General features: G+C 38.3%; 1 protein-coding gene across 1 annotated transcript in view; it reads left to right on the forward strand.

The window, feature by feature from the left end:
* DOCK1 (dedicator of cytokinesis 1) overlaps positions 1 to 13668 on the forward strand; it is a 307079-nt gene that overhangs the window by 205681 nt on the left and 87730 nt on the right. The window contains 2 exon segments of the mRNA XM_009278124.2: positions 11882 to 11960; positions 12617 to 12717. Of these exon segments, the coding sequence (XP_009276399.1) occupies positions 11882 to 11960; positions 12617 to 12717 (180 nt within the window).

The following is a 13668-nucleotide window of genomic DNA, read 5'->3' on the forward strand; positions in this document are numbered from 1 at the left end:
GGGTGGGAGCCGCAGGGTGCTGGTCATCAGCCTGGAGAGCTCAGCGGAGAGGCTCAGTCCAGGAAATTCAGCTCTTTCCAATCTGGTAACGTTTCAATGTGAAGTTTGGTGTTTTTTTTCTGGGTGGGAAAAACTCCTAGTGTTAGTGTTAGTCTGGATTTTTCCCCACTTAGTTTCTATTGCCCATATGAGCCCATAAAATAATTACAGTCTACTCATAGAGAAGCTGCTGGCTTTCGGTGCCGTTGGCATTGTGTTGGGGTTCAGAGCCGCAGGGTGCTGGTCATCAGCCTGGAGAGCTCAGCGGAGGCTCAGTCAGCAGGAAATTCAGCTCTTTCCAATCTGGTAACGTTTCAATGGCAAAGTAATACACTCTTTCATACGTAATATGCTGTATAAGATTAGGACAGCTTTACATGTTACTGTATACACAACCATTGGTTAAAAAAAAATCAATGTGAACATTTTGTTTGGTGTTTTTTTTCTGGGTGGGAAAAACTCCTAGTGTTAGGGCTAGTCTGGATTTTTCCCCACTTAGTTTCTATTGCCCATATGAGCCCATAAAATAATTACAGTCTACTCATAGAGAAGCTGCTGGCTTTCGGTGCCGTTGGCATTGTAAATTATCTGCCTAGAGATAGCCAAAATGTGTAATTCAGGCCAGAGGAGAACGTAAAAGGAGCATAAGTGGTGCATAAATGTTATGCGGGCCTTTTGCCCAACTATACTTTGACCCAGTCCAGGAAAATCGGTCCAGTGGCATTGATTTTTGTGAAGTGACTGGCTGTCTGTCTTGTCCTTGCGAGGCTCAGAAATACATTCACAGCACAGCCCTGTGTCTGAATTAACTGCTCTGGCGCTGCCGCGTGGTGCATCGCACCATCGGCACTGTGGGATTGATGATGCTCCAATTTGCTGGTGTCCAGCAATGCTTCTGGAGTCAGGAACTTTCCAAATTAGGGTAATTTCCAAATTCAAAGTGCTGCTTTTTGGACAAAGTAAATAGACCTGCCTTAGCATTGGGGATGCACTTATTGCTGTGTCTACATTAAAGCAAACTTTTATATGGCTCTGCCTTAGCAAAGGTGAGGATTCAACACATGGCGGTACCTTTGGGTTATTACGCTGTCTTACAAACTCAGCTGTCAGAAATAAAATTTTAGTCTTACGGTGTCCTAAGAAAAGGGTTTCCAAGCTACTATTTGTATTGCAAAAGCCAGATAGTTTCCTGTCGTTTTAAAAATACTTTATCCGTGTAGCATATTTTAGTAGCTTAAAGAGCTTCCTCAGGATTAACAGAGAGAGTGAAATTGAAGTATTGCATAAAAGAAATTGCAGAGAACGAGCTTTCATTCTGGAGGATCCAGTTGCAAGGCTTCTGAAGCCAGAATTTGTCGTATAACTGTACAGAGATGCTCAGCCTTCCCTAGAGAACAGGTGAGCTTTAGTGATGCTTCCAAGCTTTAATCTTCACCCGTGGGGAGGCTGGGGCAGGGTATTGCTGCATTGGCTGCATGCCTATGTCCTCCGGAGGTGTGGATTGTATTGGCTGCATGCCTATGTCCTCCGGAGGTGGAGCGGTTCCTGCTTTCTGCGTGTTACCTATGTTTGACAGTAAGGGAACGGAGTTTAACATATTCTGGTCTAAAGGACTGGAAAAATTGGTTAAGCTTCTTAACAAAATGAAAGACACGTTTGGCAGTCCTCATAAACAATGGTGCGTTGGTATCAGTGGCACATACATCTGCAATTATATTTCACAACTCATTTAATACAAAAATTCTTTTAGCAAAAACTTTGTCCCATTGACACACTTGGCCATTTTTTTGTGACCCTGATTGCATTTGCCTCTGAGGCTTTGACTTTACCAGGCAGAAACTAATTACCAGCTGTAAAATTCCGGGGAGGATTGGCATGTCAGAGCAAGCGCCAGATCCTCCCTAGCCTTGAACACATCCAAAGACTGCACACTGCAGCCACCTTGCACGAGAGCATGTTGTTTCGATGCAGGAGATAGATACCTGCATAAAGGCTGCCAATTGATCTGTTTGCGGTGTCAGAAATGTTCCTCTGCTGCCCTGCAGTTCTGCTGGCGTGTGCTAGGCTTGTTAAAAGAGCAAACCAAAATGGTTTGATTGTTTAGTTCCATTGCGGTTTCTTATGAGACAGTTCATTTTTATCTGCAGCGTTATTTAGCCCTTCTAAATTGGAGAAAACACATGCCTGGTAAGGATGAAATGAATGCTGAAGGCAATCAGAGGTAATTGGTGTTTCTGGGCTTCCCCAAAATAAGGGACATACTAGAACAGAAAAAAAAAACATTATAAATGTTATACTGTTGTTATCTGCCCTGCAAACCTGATTTTTGTGCTGTATCATCTGTGACTGTTTCCTTCTTAAAACATTTTGTGTCACTTTAATATCTGAGAGCCACATTTTGGATCAAATGCAGGCTTACCTAAAGCTCCAGTAAGGTTTTTTTACTTTACCAGCAGTAGTGATCCCTTCGCAAAGCTGTCAGCCGCATAAGCATCCGTGGAACAGCAACACAGAGCAGCTGCTGTGGTTTATCATTCTCATCTATTGCAAGAAATCACATATTAGCCTCATCCCAGGGAGTCACTTCTTCTGTGTGTTTGTTGGGGAGGCGGATCCCAATTTTGTGAAAGTTCAGCTCTTCTGGACGGTGTCTCTGTGTTTGTGATTCTCCGTAGTTAGACAATAAAAGTAATAGTAAGGCATAGGACTAAAAGCCAAATTCTTTTCACCTCCCATGGAAACTCTCTGCCATCAGGCATCACGATGAACTTTACATTTTGGGTGATGGACAAAGAGAATAGACCTCTCCAGCAAATTGAGTTGCTAAGCACACCTGATTTATGACCCCAGCAGCACTGAAGAGGTGTTAAACTAACCTTTGGACATCTTCTTTGTTGGCAGATTACTTTCTTTTTCCACATTAGTATTCTGTGATGGATTTTGATAAAGTAATTAAATACCCACAGGAAAAATTATTTTTCAAGCAACATTATGACATTTGTTTAGCCAGCTGCAATTATCTTAACAATTGATTGCAAGACAGATGAAAATGCCAAAGAATTTGAAATGTAGGGAATTGATTCTATTGATTTATTCATAATTACCTAAAGTAGTCTTAATCTGTATTCACATCTAGGAATCCATGGAAATGGGTGAGTTACAGAGGACAGTGCTGTCAGCAGAAAATGAGGGAGGTTCCTGTGCTGCAAACTGTGAGACACTGTCAAGTATTTGAAAACTTTTTGCCAAATTCAGTCGGAACTTTCACGCTTTGCAGGAAAATTTACCTGTGATGTCCTTTCCCACACTTCCCATGAGTTACTTCTCTTTTTTTAATTATTTCTCTTTCCAGACTGAATGCTTCTTTAAAAAGCAGTGCAATAGGAAAAAAACATCTTCTGTTTTATTGATTTTTATCACTGCAAAAACTAGCTGAATTCCCATCTCAGATGAGGTCAAAATAAGAACCAAGATGACATCTTTCAAGAGACTCCACTCTTGCATTGCTAATGGCCTGTAGGCATCTTGTGTGGAGAGGGTATCGGGAAAGCCATCTTCCTTCTCAGTTTGGAAAGGCAGAGCTCGGTTCAGCATCTGTTTGCACCCACAGCAGCTGTTGGCCCATGAAAGCAGTAGCTGCCAGGAGAGCTGGGTGTTGAAGCCTCGGGAGAGACGCACCAGCCCTGGCCAGCAAGTTCTGATCATCTGAGAGCCCACCAAGCTGTCCTCTGTGGTTGCACACTTGCTTGGAAGAGATGTTTTTTTGCAAATAAACTCACCAAGGGAAGGTGATGATATCTGTACCGTAGCAAAGACTTTTTGCATTTTATTGAGCAGCACGATATAATGAAAACTGCTTGTTTCATAGCTAACCTGATTGCAGAGATTTCTTCCAGCAGCACTACAACAAATTACATGTTTTAAATTATAAGATCTATTGCAAGTTTTTGTCAACTACCATAATAAGAAACAGTCTCTCTGAATTCAGTGTCTTCTTCCTTTAGAATATTAACTTTTGGGTTAGAGGAACACTAATACTGTCCACTTGCAATAGACGCTACTTTCCCGGTATTGTAGCCTTAGCTAAAAACTCCTAAATTAAATTGAGTTCTAGCATTTCCATTAGAAAACACTATTTCCAAGCTTTTATTACTGCGTCATAAAATTCTCTAGGTGGTGAAATTTAGTACATAAGGTTATATCCATGGCTGGAGTTACTTAGATAAAATTTCAGGAGACAAAGTTTACTGGTGCTTTTGAAAAAGAGTATAGAAGTCTAAAGCTTCTTCTTTCCTGCACTCTGAAAGTCATCAAGAAACCACAGCGTGGACTTCAGAGTAGTGGTCAAGAAAGGAGGAGAGTGAGGGCAGTCAGACCCTGCCACAGGTTGTCCAAGGAGGTTGCCCAGGGGAGTGCACATCCTTGGAGGTACTCAAAACCCAGCTGGACACAGCCCTGAGCAACCTGCTCCAGTTTGTCCAGAGACCTCCAGAGGCACCTTCCAACCTCAACATCTCTGTGCTCCTCTGACTCTACACCAAGACCATTAAACAGACAACTACGCTTCAGATTGATCATTGTATTGGTGCTGTCCTCATGCTAAGGATGCTTTTCTTGCCGGGAAGTCCCATCGATTTTAGCAGGTGTCTGAGGTGGACTCCATATCAGCGTGGATCCATGCAGCTACATCTGCAAGGACATTTGAATGGACTGTAAATCCCAACCTTTTTTTATACTGTTTATTTCTGTAAACATTTATCATTTGATTGTCCGGTGGTGTAACACTGTTGCCTGTCTATTCCAACAGGGTTGTTCCCTCAATTTTATTTTAAGGTGCAAAATAGCTGTACTGCAAATGTGGTTTGTAAAATAACACATTGTGCCTGTTATACGGTACCTGTTATTGGTAGTCAGACCACAAGTTTGTCCTTCAGAATTTTGTAACTTGCAGTTATTTTTCATTCATCTGTCCCCATTGTTTTAGAGGACACACAGCACAGAATATAAATTAGGAAAGAGGTGTCAGTGATTATAGATAATATGCTAAAACCGTTTCTGAAATATTTATTAGAAAATAGGTTAATAAAGTGACATGGTGCACCTGTGCCAGTGTGGAGCAGACATTATGAGATTATGCTAATGTAGGTATTTAGTAGCAAGTCTTCATTGGGATTACTCTGTGCTGTTATCATAGTCAGCCCAGGAATTGTAATTCAAAAGAAAGCAAATTATCAAGGTTTTTGTTTCTTTTTTTTTAAGTTTTGACTGCTCTTTAGCCTGATGAATTAGAGGATATTACAAGGAATCTTTTAAACTTTTTTTTTTTCTTCTTTAAAGAGAGAGAGAAGTAGACTGGACAGAGAAGTGTCATATACGGAAGTGTAAAATGAAAAGTATTTTGGAAACCTTCATTTGGGCTGGGCAGTTGTCAGGTCTGGAGGTGTGAAGATGGGTGAACAGTAATAACATCACCAGAAAAGAAAAGAGAGAATTTGGGAAGGGAGAAAATTGGGGGGAAATGCAAGGAGGGCAGATACCTTCATGCTCACTCATTTTAATGATTTTGACTTTCATTTGACTTGTACAAAATACGCTATGAGGTCACTACTTCTTCTCTGTGTTCCAGGGTTAAAATAATTGGAGAATCACCATACTGTACACAATGCCAATAGAGAAGTGGTTATAGGAGTATATTAAAATGCAAGTTTTAATTCATATATAAGTAAAAAGTTGTTTAAAATTTAACTGTGCTCTGCAACACTGAGAAGTTGAAAAAGAATTTGAAGGTATTTAAAGTGATTGCTGTTTAAAAGAAGGCTTTGCTATTCATGCTTTAGTGAGCATTTGTTCAGGTTTGGGTTTTGCGTTGGGATTTCAAGGTCTAGGTCTGTTGTTTCATACGCAGTCTGACAAGATAAGAGTAGTCTGTCTCATATATGCACAGTAAATTTGTCTCCCAGAGAAGCAAAAGCTCAAGCATGGGAAGCATGATGATGTGCAGGAAGGCTGATCAGCTGTAATAAAGCATTCATTATCCTTCCATCTAAATTAACTGAAATGACATCATAATAGTGCCTTTTATAACCTCACTCCAAATTCCCTCTCTTTTATTGAATTATCAGCTAAACCTAAATTATTTTAAGCTGTATCTGTATATTCTTGTTTAGATAATTATTCTGTCATTAGGGAAGCCGTTCGTTTGTTCTTTCGTTCTTCTTTTTTGATGTTCGCTTAAGGAAAAATACTGGGGAGTACATTTGTAGCTCGTATTGTTTCATATTTTCTTGTCCTAAGTATTTTGCATAAGTGCTTATAGTGTAAATCCAAATCCCTGGGTACTAGAGCTAACTAAATAATGTACAAAGTGGAATATACTGTAAGAATGTTTCTATTCTTGCAGTATCTCTCTGTAGATTATTTCTCCAGAAAAATCTTATTGCAGAGGCAGTTTGATTTGTGTGTGTGTGTGACCGATGAGAGAGGTGTGTTGCAGCATCATGTGGCTTCCAGCTTTCCTTGGCTCCTTTAGCTTTCGCAGGTACTTTCCAATGATGTGAGAGGCTGAATGAAAGAAAATGGGGCACAGAATATTTTTAAACATGAGCGAACAAGCAAATCAGGGCACTTGACTAATTATAAGAGAGAATAGAGGAAGAAAAACTGACTGTACCTGAGAAAGAGAAAAAAAATTAGTTACTTGGCACTGTTACGCTTATAAATTGAATCCCTGTGTCCCTTCTTCATTTATTATTGCCAGTTGAAGTCTAGATTTGATATATATGAACAGGCTCCTGAATTCAGTGAGGTTGTTTGTAGGAAAAAAGAGCTTCTCTACAAAGGTAAAATTAGAGAATCGAACCATTAATTTTTGCACTGTTTGGTGAACCAATCTCTAAGCATCCACAAACCAATTAACCACCTATGGGCCTATTGGAAGTGATTAGTAATCAATAACAGTAAAAATACCCAGAACTCAGTAGTTGCAATTGAAGTTAGTTCATGGCTTGAATCAGCAGTATATTGATTGATTTATTGACTCTGGATTGAGAGCCATAAATGGGGAGAAATTACTGAAGAAATTAGTACTAATCTGTCCTTTTGCCCAAGGCAGGACAAGGTGAATGATGCCTGACCAGATCACAGGTGTTTGCTTAACCTGTTTTTTTTGTTTTGGTGGTTTTTTTGAGAACTTCTGCTCTCGATGGCCTGTCCTTAGCATTACAAAGTATTTCCTAACGTCTAACCTGTGCCATAGGTTTCTGCATCTCCTGTCCTCTTGCTTCTCTCACCTGAGCTCTCTGCCATATTTTTGTGTCACTCTCGAAGTGTGGTGACTTCAACCGAACAATATTCCAGCCGAGGTCTTGCCAGGGCCAAGTAGATAAGAACAAATGTTTCACGTCTCACAGTGGACCCTTATCCTAATACAACCTGGACCGAGCATTTTGCAACATGATGGCACTTTGATGCTCAGCTGTTTTACTGCCCACCACCTGACAAACACACTTTTGCAATCTCCCACTGTGTGTGTGTGCAATTCATTATTCCTTCTGGTTTATGGAGTACTGATAAAGGTGTCTTATCGGGAAATGCATAAACAGGGATAAAATATCAAGAAATCCTGATGATGGTATAAGACCTCACTGTGACGGAAGCTATCTAAACACAGAATAAGAGGACAGTCCCTACTTCAAAGGACCTAACTACAACAGAAGAGACAACAGAAAGCTGCTGATGCATTTGGGAGCCATCCCCAGCACCACTCATCCCAGGGGCTCAGCACACATAAACCTTATCTGTCCAGGATGTTAATTTTGTTGTCTGGTAGATACTTACGCCCTTTAGCAACGGTCATTCCTCCTTCCACATATCCTGAAGTGACTTCCTTCTGTAATCATAGGAAATGTTAATTTCCTTCTTTTAATTGGGCTGATTAAGTCTTTTATCTAACAAATCTTTTCCAATATGTTAGCAATAGATTTTGTTGCTCTGTGTGACATTCTTGGTATTGCAGCGGAGTACATTGTGATCGGTTCCAGTCTCTGAACTTCTCTCTTTTTCAATGTTTAACTTTTGTGGCTCTTTCTGACATGGAAAATGTATGCTTTTGTTAATCAAAACTGAACTTCAAGAAAAGCACTTCTTTTTATGCACATGCCACTGGAAACCAACCTTCATTATTAATTGCAGCAAGATAAGGTATGCCACTGCGGATTGATGTTCTCCATCTGAGCATAGGCGATAGTTTTGATTATTTGTCTGTTGGCCCAGTGATGTCTGAGTACACCTTTCATCCTTACGTGTGTTAGCAGCAGCCAGCTTACTCTTCAGTACAGAACTGATGCATTTGGTCTAATTCTGCCTATTCTGAAGAGCCACATTTCCCTCAATTTTTTCAGTTTCTCTAACTTTGACAGTGAAGTTATTGAAAGTTGTCAGTACCTGCTTTGGAGGAAGAAGAGGATTAAACTAACACCTGGAATGATTCATAAAATTTTTCTGCTTCCTTTTTCAAATTTTATTTGGGCGTAAACCTGAACCGTTTTTACATGCATGAGTTGCACCAAAGTTCACAGGTGATAACATACCATTTTGTAGATTATAGCCAAGAATTCGCAACCAAAATTTTTTTCTATCCAAATGATCTCTTCAGGGTAGTAATCTTTTTGTCCAATTAACCATACAACTGAGTGTTGTACCAAAATGGTGAAGCAATGCCAACCTACCATCTTACTTTTGCTGTGTAGCCCTATGTCCATTGTTATTTCTTCTGATTCTTTTTCACCGAATTGCAGCTCGTTCACAGTATGGTGTTTGAATATTCCAGGTAGAAATACTTACCTTTTTTCTCAGCTGACACCTCTCCTCACTCTTGTGTGGGTATGTAAGAGATTACGAGGTGGCCAGGAGTACAGAGAGTGGTAGTCAGTGATCTCACCTGATAGAAAACTACATTTATCTATATCCAGCCTTTCCTTGTTGGGCCCCGTAACAGTAAAGCTTTACACCAAGGTGAAGGAGGAATACTGTGATGGAATCTCTCTACTCTTGTTGTCCCAGTATGCTATACAACTTGCTACTTCTTATTGCCAATATTTTAATATATATTCTTAAAATTAACTTCATCAGATAAAAATCATCACAATTTTTCTGTTTTCGCTTGGCACTGGAGGTACTAGATGATACTAGAAAGCACTGTGAGCTTAGCCATAACAGGGTCATTCTAGTAACTTCAGTTGTGCCAGGAGGCTGTAGTACTTAAATTGCATGCTGATTAATCCACTTCATAACTTCCCTTTTCCTCAGTTAAATCTGGATTATTCAGGATGGATCTCACTGTTATTGTACTGTGCCAGTTATGTTTCACTTTGCAGTACCATGATCTGGAATAGTCATATTTGGACTGCCCCCCATGTTGTAGTAAAGGGACTGACAATTTTTCCAGCAATCCTTTCAGTACTGGTCGAAACAGGCACAAAATCCTCCACTTTGATTTTGAAAAATCAATCTAGTTGATTTTCAGCTGAAGATATACTGTTATAATAAAAATACTGTTCTGTTGACTTTCACTGGAACAAGAAGTGGGCTTTCTTCACTGACATACATTAGGAAGTGTTTTATCCAGTAACAGAAGATTGAGTGTATCATCACATTAAGTCAAAATTAAAATGGGGTTTGAGTAATTAAAAAATCAACAGTTAAATCTCTGCATCTCTTCTTTTGATGTTCTTCTGTAGAAAGTTGGGAGGAATACCTACCTTCCTAAAGCAGCCTGATTACAGGGGTAGCACATGGGCTGTGAGGATGGTGGTGTTTAATTACAACTACACTTTAACAGATGTGCTGTGGTTTGGTCCTTTTGCAGTTGCAATGTACGGTAGATTCTGTATTATTTGTTCTTTATTGGTATTCACTAGAATTAATAAAGGGGGAAAATGAGAGTTACAATTTAAAGAAAAATAATGGTATATAAAGTAATGAGATTGTTCCAAAGCTTAATTAGATGGAGCAGATTGAATACATTACAGTGATGTCTTAAGGCAACATAATTAAATTGTAGGCATAATCCTCCCTGTATTGGAACCGATTTTATCTTTGTAAGGCAAGGAGCGTTAGATGGCCTTTCCTACTATGTTAAATTACTAATTCTTCTAGGAAGACTTAGGGATCTCATACCATAATCAGACTTTAAAACCACAAAACAAAACAGGGTATAAGTCTACATATCAAACTGTTGATAGTCTGATTACACGGATAACTTCAGTTTCAATCTTAGTATGTGCTACAGCTCAGTAATTGAATCATAGATCCAAAACACATATATCTGCAGTGTATTATTGTGTATGCTGAATTAATCTCATTTATAAAATCTCCTAATGAAGTTGTTTCCAAACATATACACTGACAAAGATACTGGTGAATAATGTACAGAAGTGCTGTTCCTGAAATGCATCTCTGCGTATGCTGGATGCAAGTGCGTAGATGCCTATGACATCTTAGCTATAAAGAGTAGTACTGAAAAATGTATGTATGTGTATATACCTATATATGTATGTATTTACTTTTTTTCTATATTCCTTTATATTTTATATATTCTTTCATCTTTTAAATTTTCTTTTTTATTTTATTTTCATGTTTGGATACAGTCCTTCTCCATTACACTACTACGGGGGTGAGCTGACCTTATAGTACAGACACATCCCAATGGTGTCAAAATTTTTGCCTTACTTAATTAATTCAATATACATAAAAAATCTCTCTTAGCATCCTGATGCCCGTGTGTTATCTGGAGGCTTCATTTCTCTTGGGTTACCACACATTTAGCTAAATATTAATTTTTTTCAGGAGAGATCACTAGGTGTCTTAAATTCAGTAAAAGATCTTTCGAACTGCCTCTACTGGTTTGTTTTAAATAATTATGATATTTGTTTGTCAGCCTGTAGAAAGATTGTTATTTGCATTCGACAGTGAACTCTCTTTTTAAAGATTGCTATTGGGGGGGGAGAAGGTAGTACGTGTCATGAGTGGTCTTTATCGTTGCCGGTACTTTCAGGAGACATAAATCTCTACCAGTCTTCTCAGAAGACAAGCTCATTTGTCTGGGCATTAGCTGGCAGTTTCATAGCATAAATTTAAAGTTTTCAGGAGGAATCTAATGTTTATTTTGAAAATGGAGATTAGGGTACCAAAGAATAATATGTTTACTTTTCAGCACCATGAATATGTAGTGACCTACTTATACTATACCATTTGGTTTTATTTTTAAAGCTTGTCAAGCCAACTCCTATTGCAATTTAAGAAGCATCCTTTTTAGAAAAGCAATAAACTACACTAAATTAGCATTTTAGAAGTAGAACAGTGAACAATGTTTTGAAGATTGTCCTTCAACAGCATTTTTATGTGTTATTGTGCCATAAGTAAAATAGTGTTTGCCTCGTGTTTAAAAACATGTTTTGCTTGACCTGCAAGTTAAAACACAGGCAATTGCAGATCTAGGTTAGGTACGACACTAAGATACTGTAACTTTAAAAATATATATACTTTTTTCCTAATAAACTGAATTTTTAATGATCTCTTGATTATCATGAGATATTTTAAAGACAAGTGCTTTTATCCAAAACATTCCTTGTGTTTCTGCATATGCTAATTTACTTGATTAATTTTGAGAACATCTGCATATAATTCTGTATACTTAACAGTGGTGAGATCACACTGCTTTTCAAGTAACAGCTACAAATTTCACTTTCCAGACAGACTCAGATTTTTGTCTAATTGGGATGCCAAATGTACAAAGGTACCACAGAAGAGTGTGTAATTATGTAATTTTCTCTTGATCTTTCAGAGTCTTCCTGCGAGCAATTAATCAGTATGCAGATATGCTAAACAAAAAATTTCTTGATCAAGCCAACTTTGAGTTACAGGTAAGAAAAAAACACCAGTGTCTTGGGGACTAATGCTAATGTTGTAATAAATTTCTGCCCTAAACACGTAATTTTGGTATATGTATGTGTCATTGTGAACCCCAGGAGACCAGTTAGCCCAGTTAAGTCATTTCAGGCTCAGCAGGTATGTACAATCATTTGTGTCTTGTGGGCCTTGTCCTATAACAGCACCAAGTCTTACTCAGAGCTCACAGAAAACTCCTTCTTCCCTTCAGGAACAGCAAAAAGGGGTGTCCTCTCCCTTTTTGCAGCAGATGCTTTAGCAGAATTATTGCCTCAAATGTGGAGCCTGAGATGTGGCACCTGAGTGCCCTACTGATGAGAAACGTGCCGGTTTAGGTCACTTGTTCAGGATCCTTTTTTTTTCGTATTTATGTGTTCACATTTCATTTTACTTGAATCATCAAAACACAATCGATTAGGATTTGTAGATAGGAATGTTTCATGGAAACATAAACACAACAAGGAGATGTACTAAGAATATATCAAGAAACACCATCTCTGTGGTGTCTGTTATTTTCTCCTCTAAATATTTATGTGCATAATTTAGATACTTCTAAGTTGTTTTGTAGGTGTGCAGAAAAACAGTTCAGAGAATTAATGGTATCTATTCTTGTCATTTTGGGGGCTTTCAGCTTTGGAACAACTACTTCCACTTGGCTGTTGCTTTTCTCACACAAGAGTCTTTACAACTGGAGAATTTTTCAAGTGCTAAAAGAGCAAAAATACTTAACAAGTAAGTCCTGTTCGTCATCTAAATCATGGACAAGAACTTGAGGTCTATTAACATAATTTTAGTTTAATTTCTTAGCTAAATCCATTCAAATTGAGATGCAATCATGGTATAATGAAAGGTTGGCTTTAAAAACATGAATCAAGTATTGCATGTGTTTCTACCCTTGAATCAAGATCTAAATTACATGATTCATTACTGATGAAGACAGTATTTTATACTGCAGGATGTTCATAAAGTCAAGACTTTTCAGAAGTATTAACATACTATAAAACTGAATTTTTAAATCACTTTAGCTTTGTGCTTATTCTAATCTCCTTTTACATGCGCTCTTTATTGCTTAATCCCTAACGGCCTTTTAGAGTGAATTTTTGTAACTACAGCCAGTTTCACTGCGATATCCCTGAAGAATGGGTTTGTATAACTGCAGTCTTGTATGCTTTCCTGGTTAAAAGGGATTACGTTGCCTACCGCTGAACAGGGAGCTTGAACTACTCTATTGCTATTCAGAATCCCACAGCAAATGAAACCTGTCAAAAGAAGAAGGACTGGAAATAGGACTGGAGCATGAATATTTTGTTTAATGTATGTATTTCTCCTAAATTTCATTGGGGTTCCAATGTAGTGGACCTTATCATTAATTAACTAAACACTGAACACTGAAAAAAGCCAGTTATGTGTTTTCAAATACGGTGCATGGATACTCTTTCTGTGTCATAATATTTGTAAAGAGCACCTACAAAAGCAGTTTGTTCCCACAGTCAATCAGGTTACTGCAGTTAATGCACAAAAATGAGGAGTTTCAAAGCTATGATTCCCTGAGCAAGTATAGCTCGGACTCCTTGTACGTACAATATATATTATATATCTATATAGAGAAAGAAGATGCATTTTGTATTACTTCACCTTCTATATTCAATCCCTTTTGTATATTATTATGATGAGAGAGATCAC

Source organism: Aptenodytes forsteri, unplaced genomic scaffold, assembly GCF_000699145.1.
Source record: "Aptenodytes forsteri isolate BGI_AS27 unplaced genomic scaffold, ASM69914v1 Scaffold15, whole genome shotgun sequence".
Classification (NCBI taxonomy): Eukaryota; Metazoa; Chordata; class Aves; order Sphenisciformes; family Spheniscidae; genus Aptenodytes; species Aptenodytes forsteri.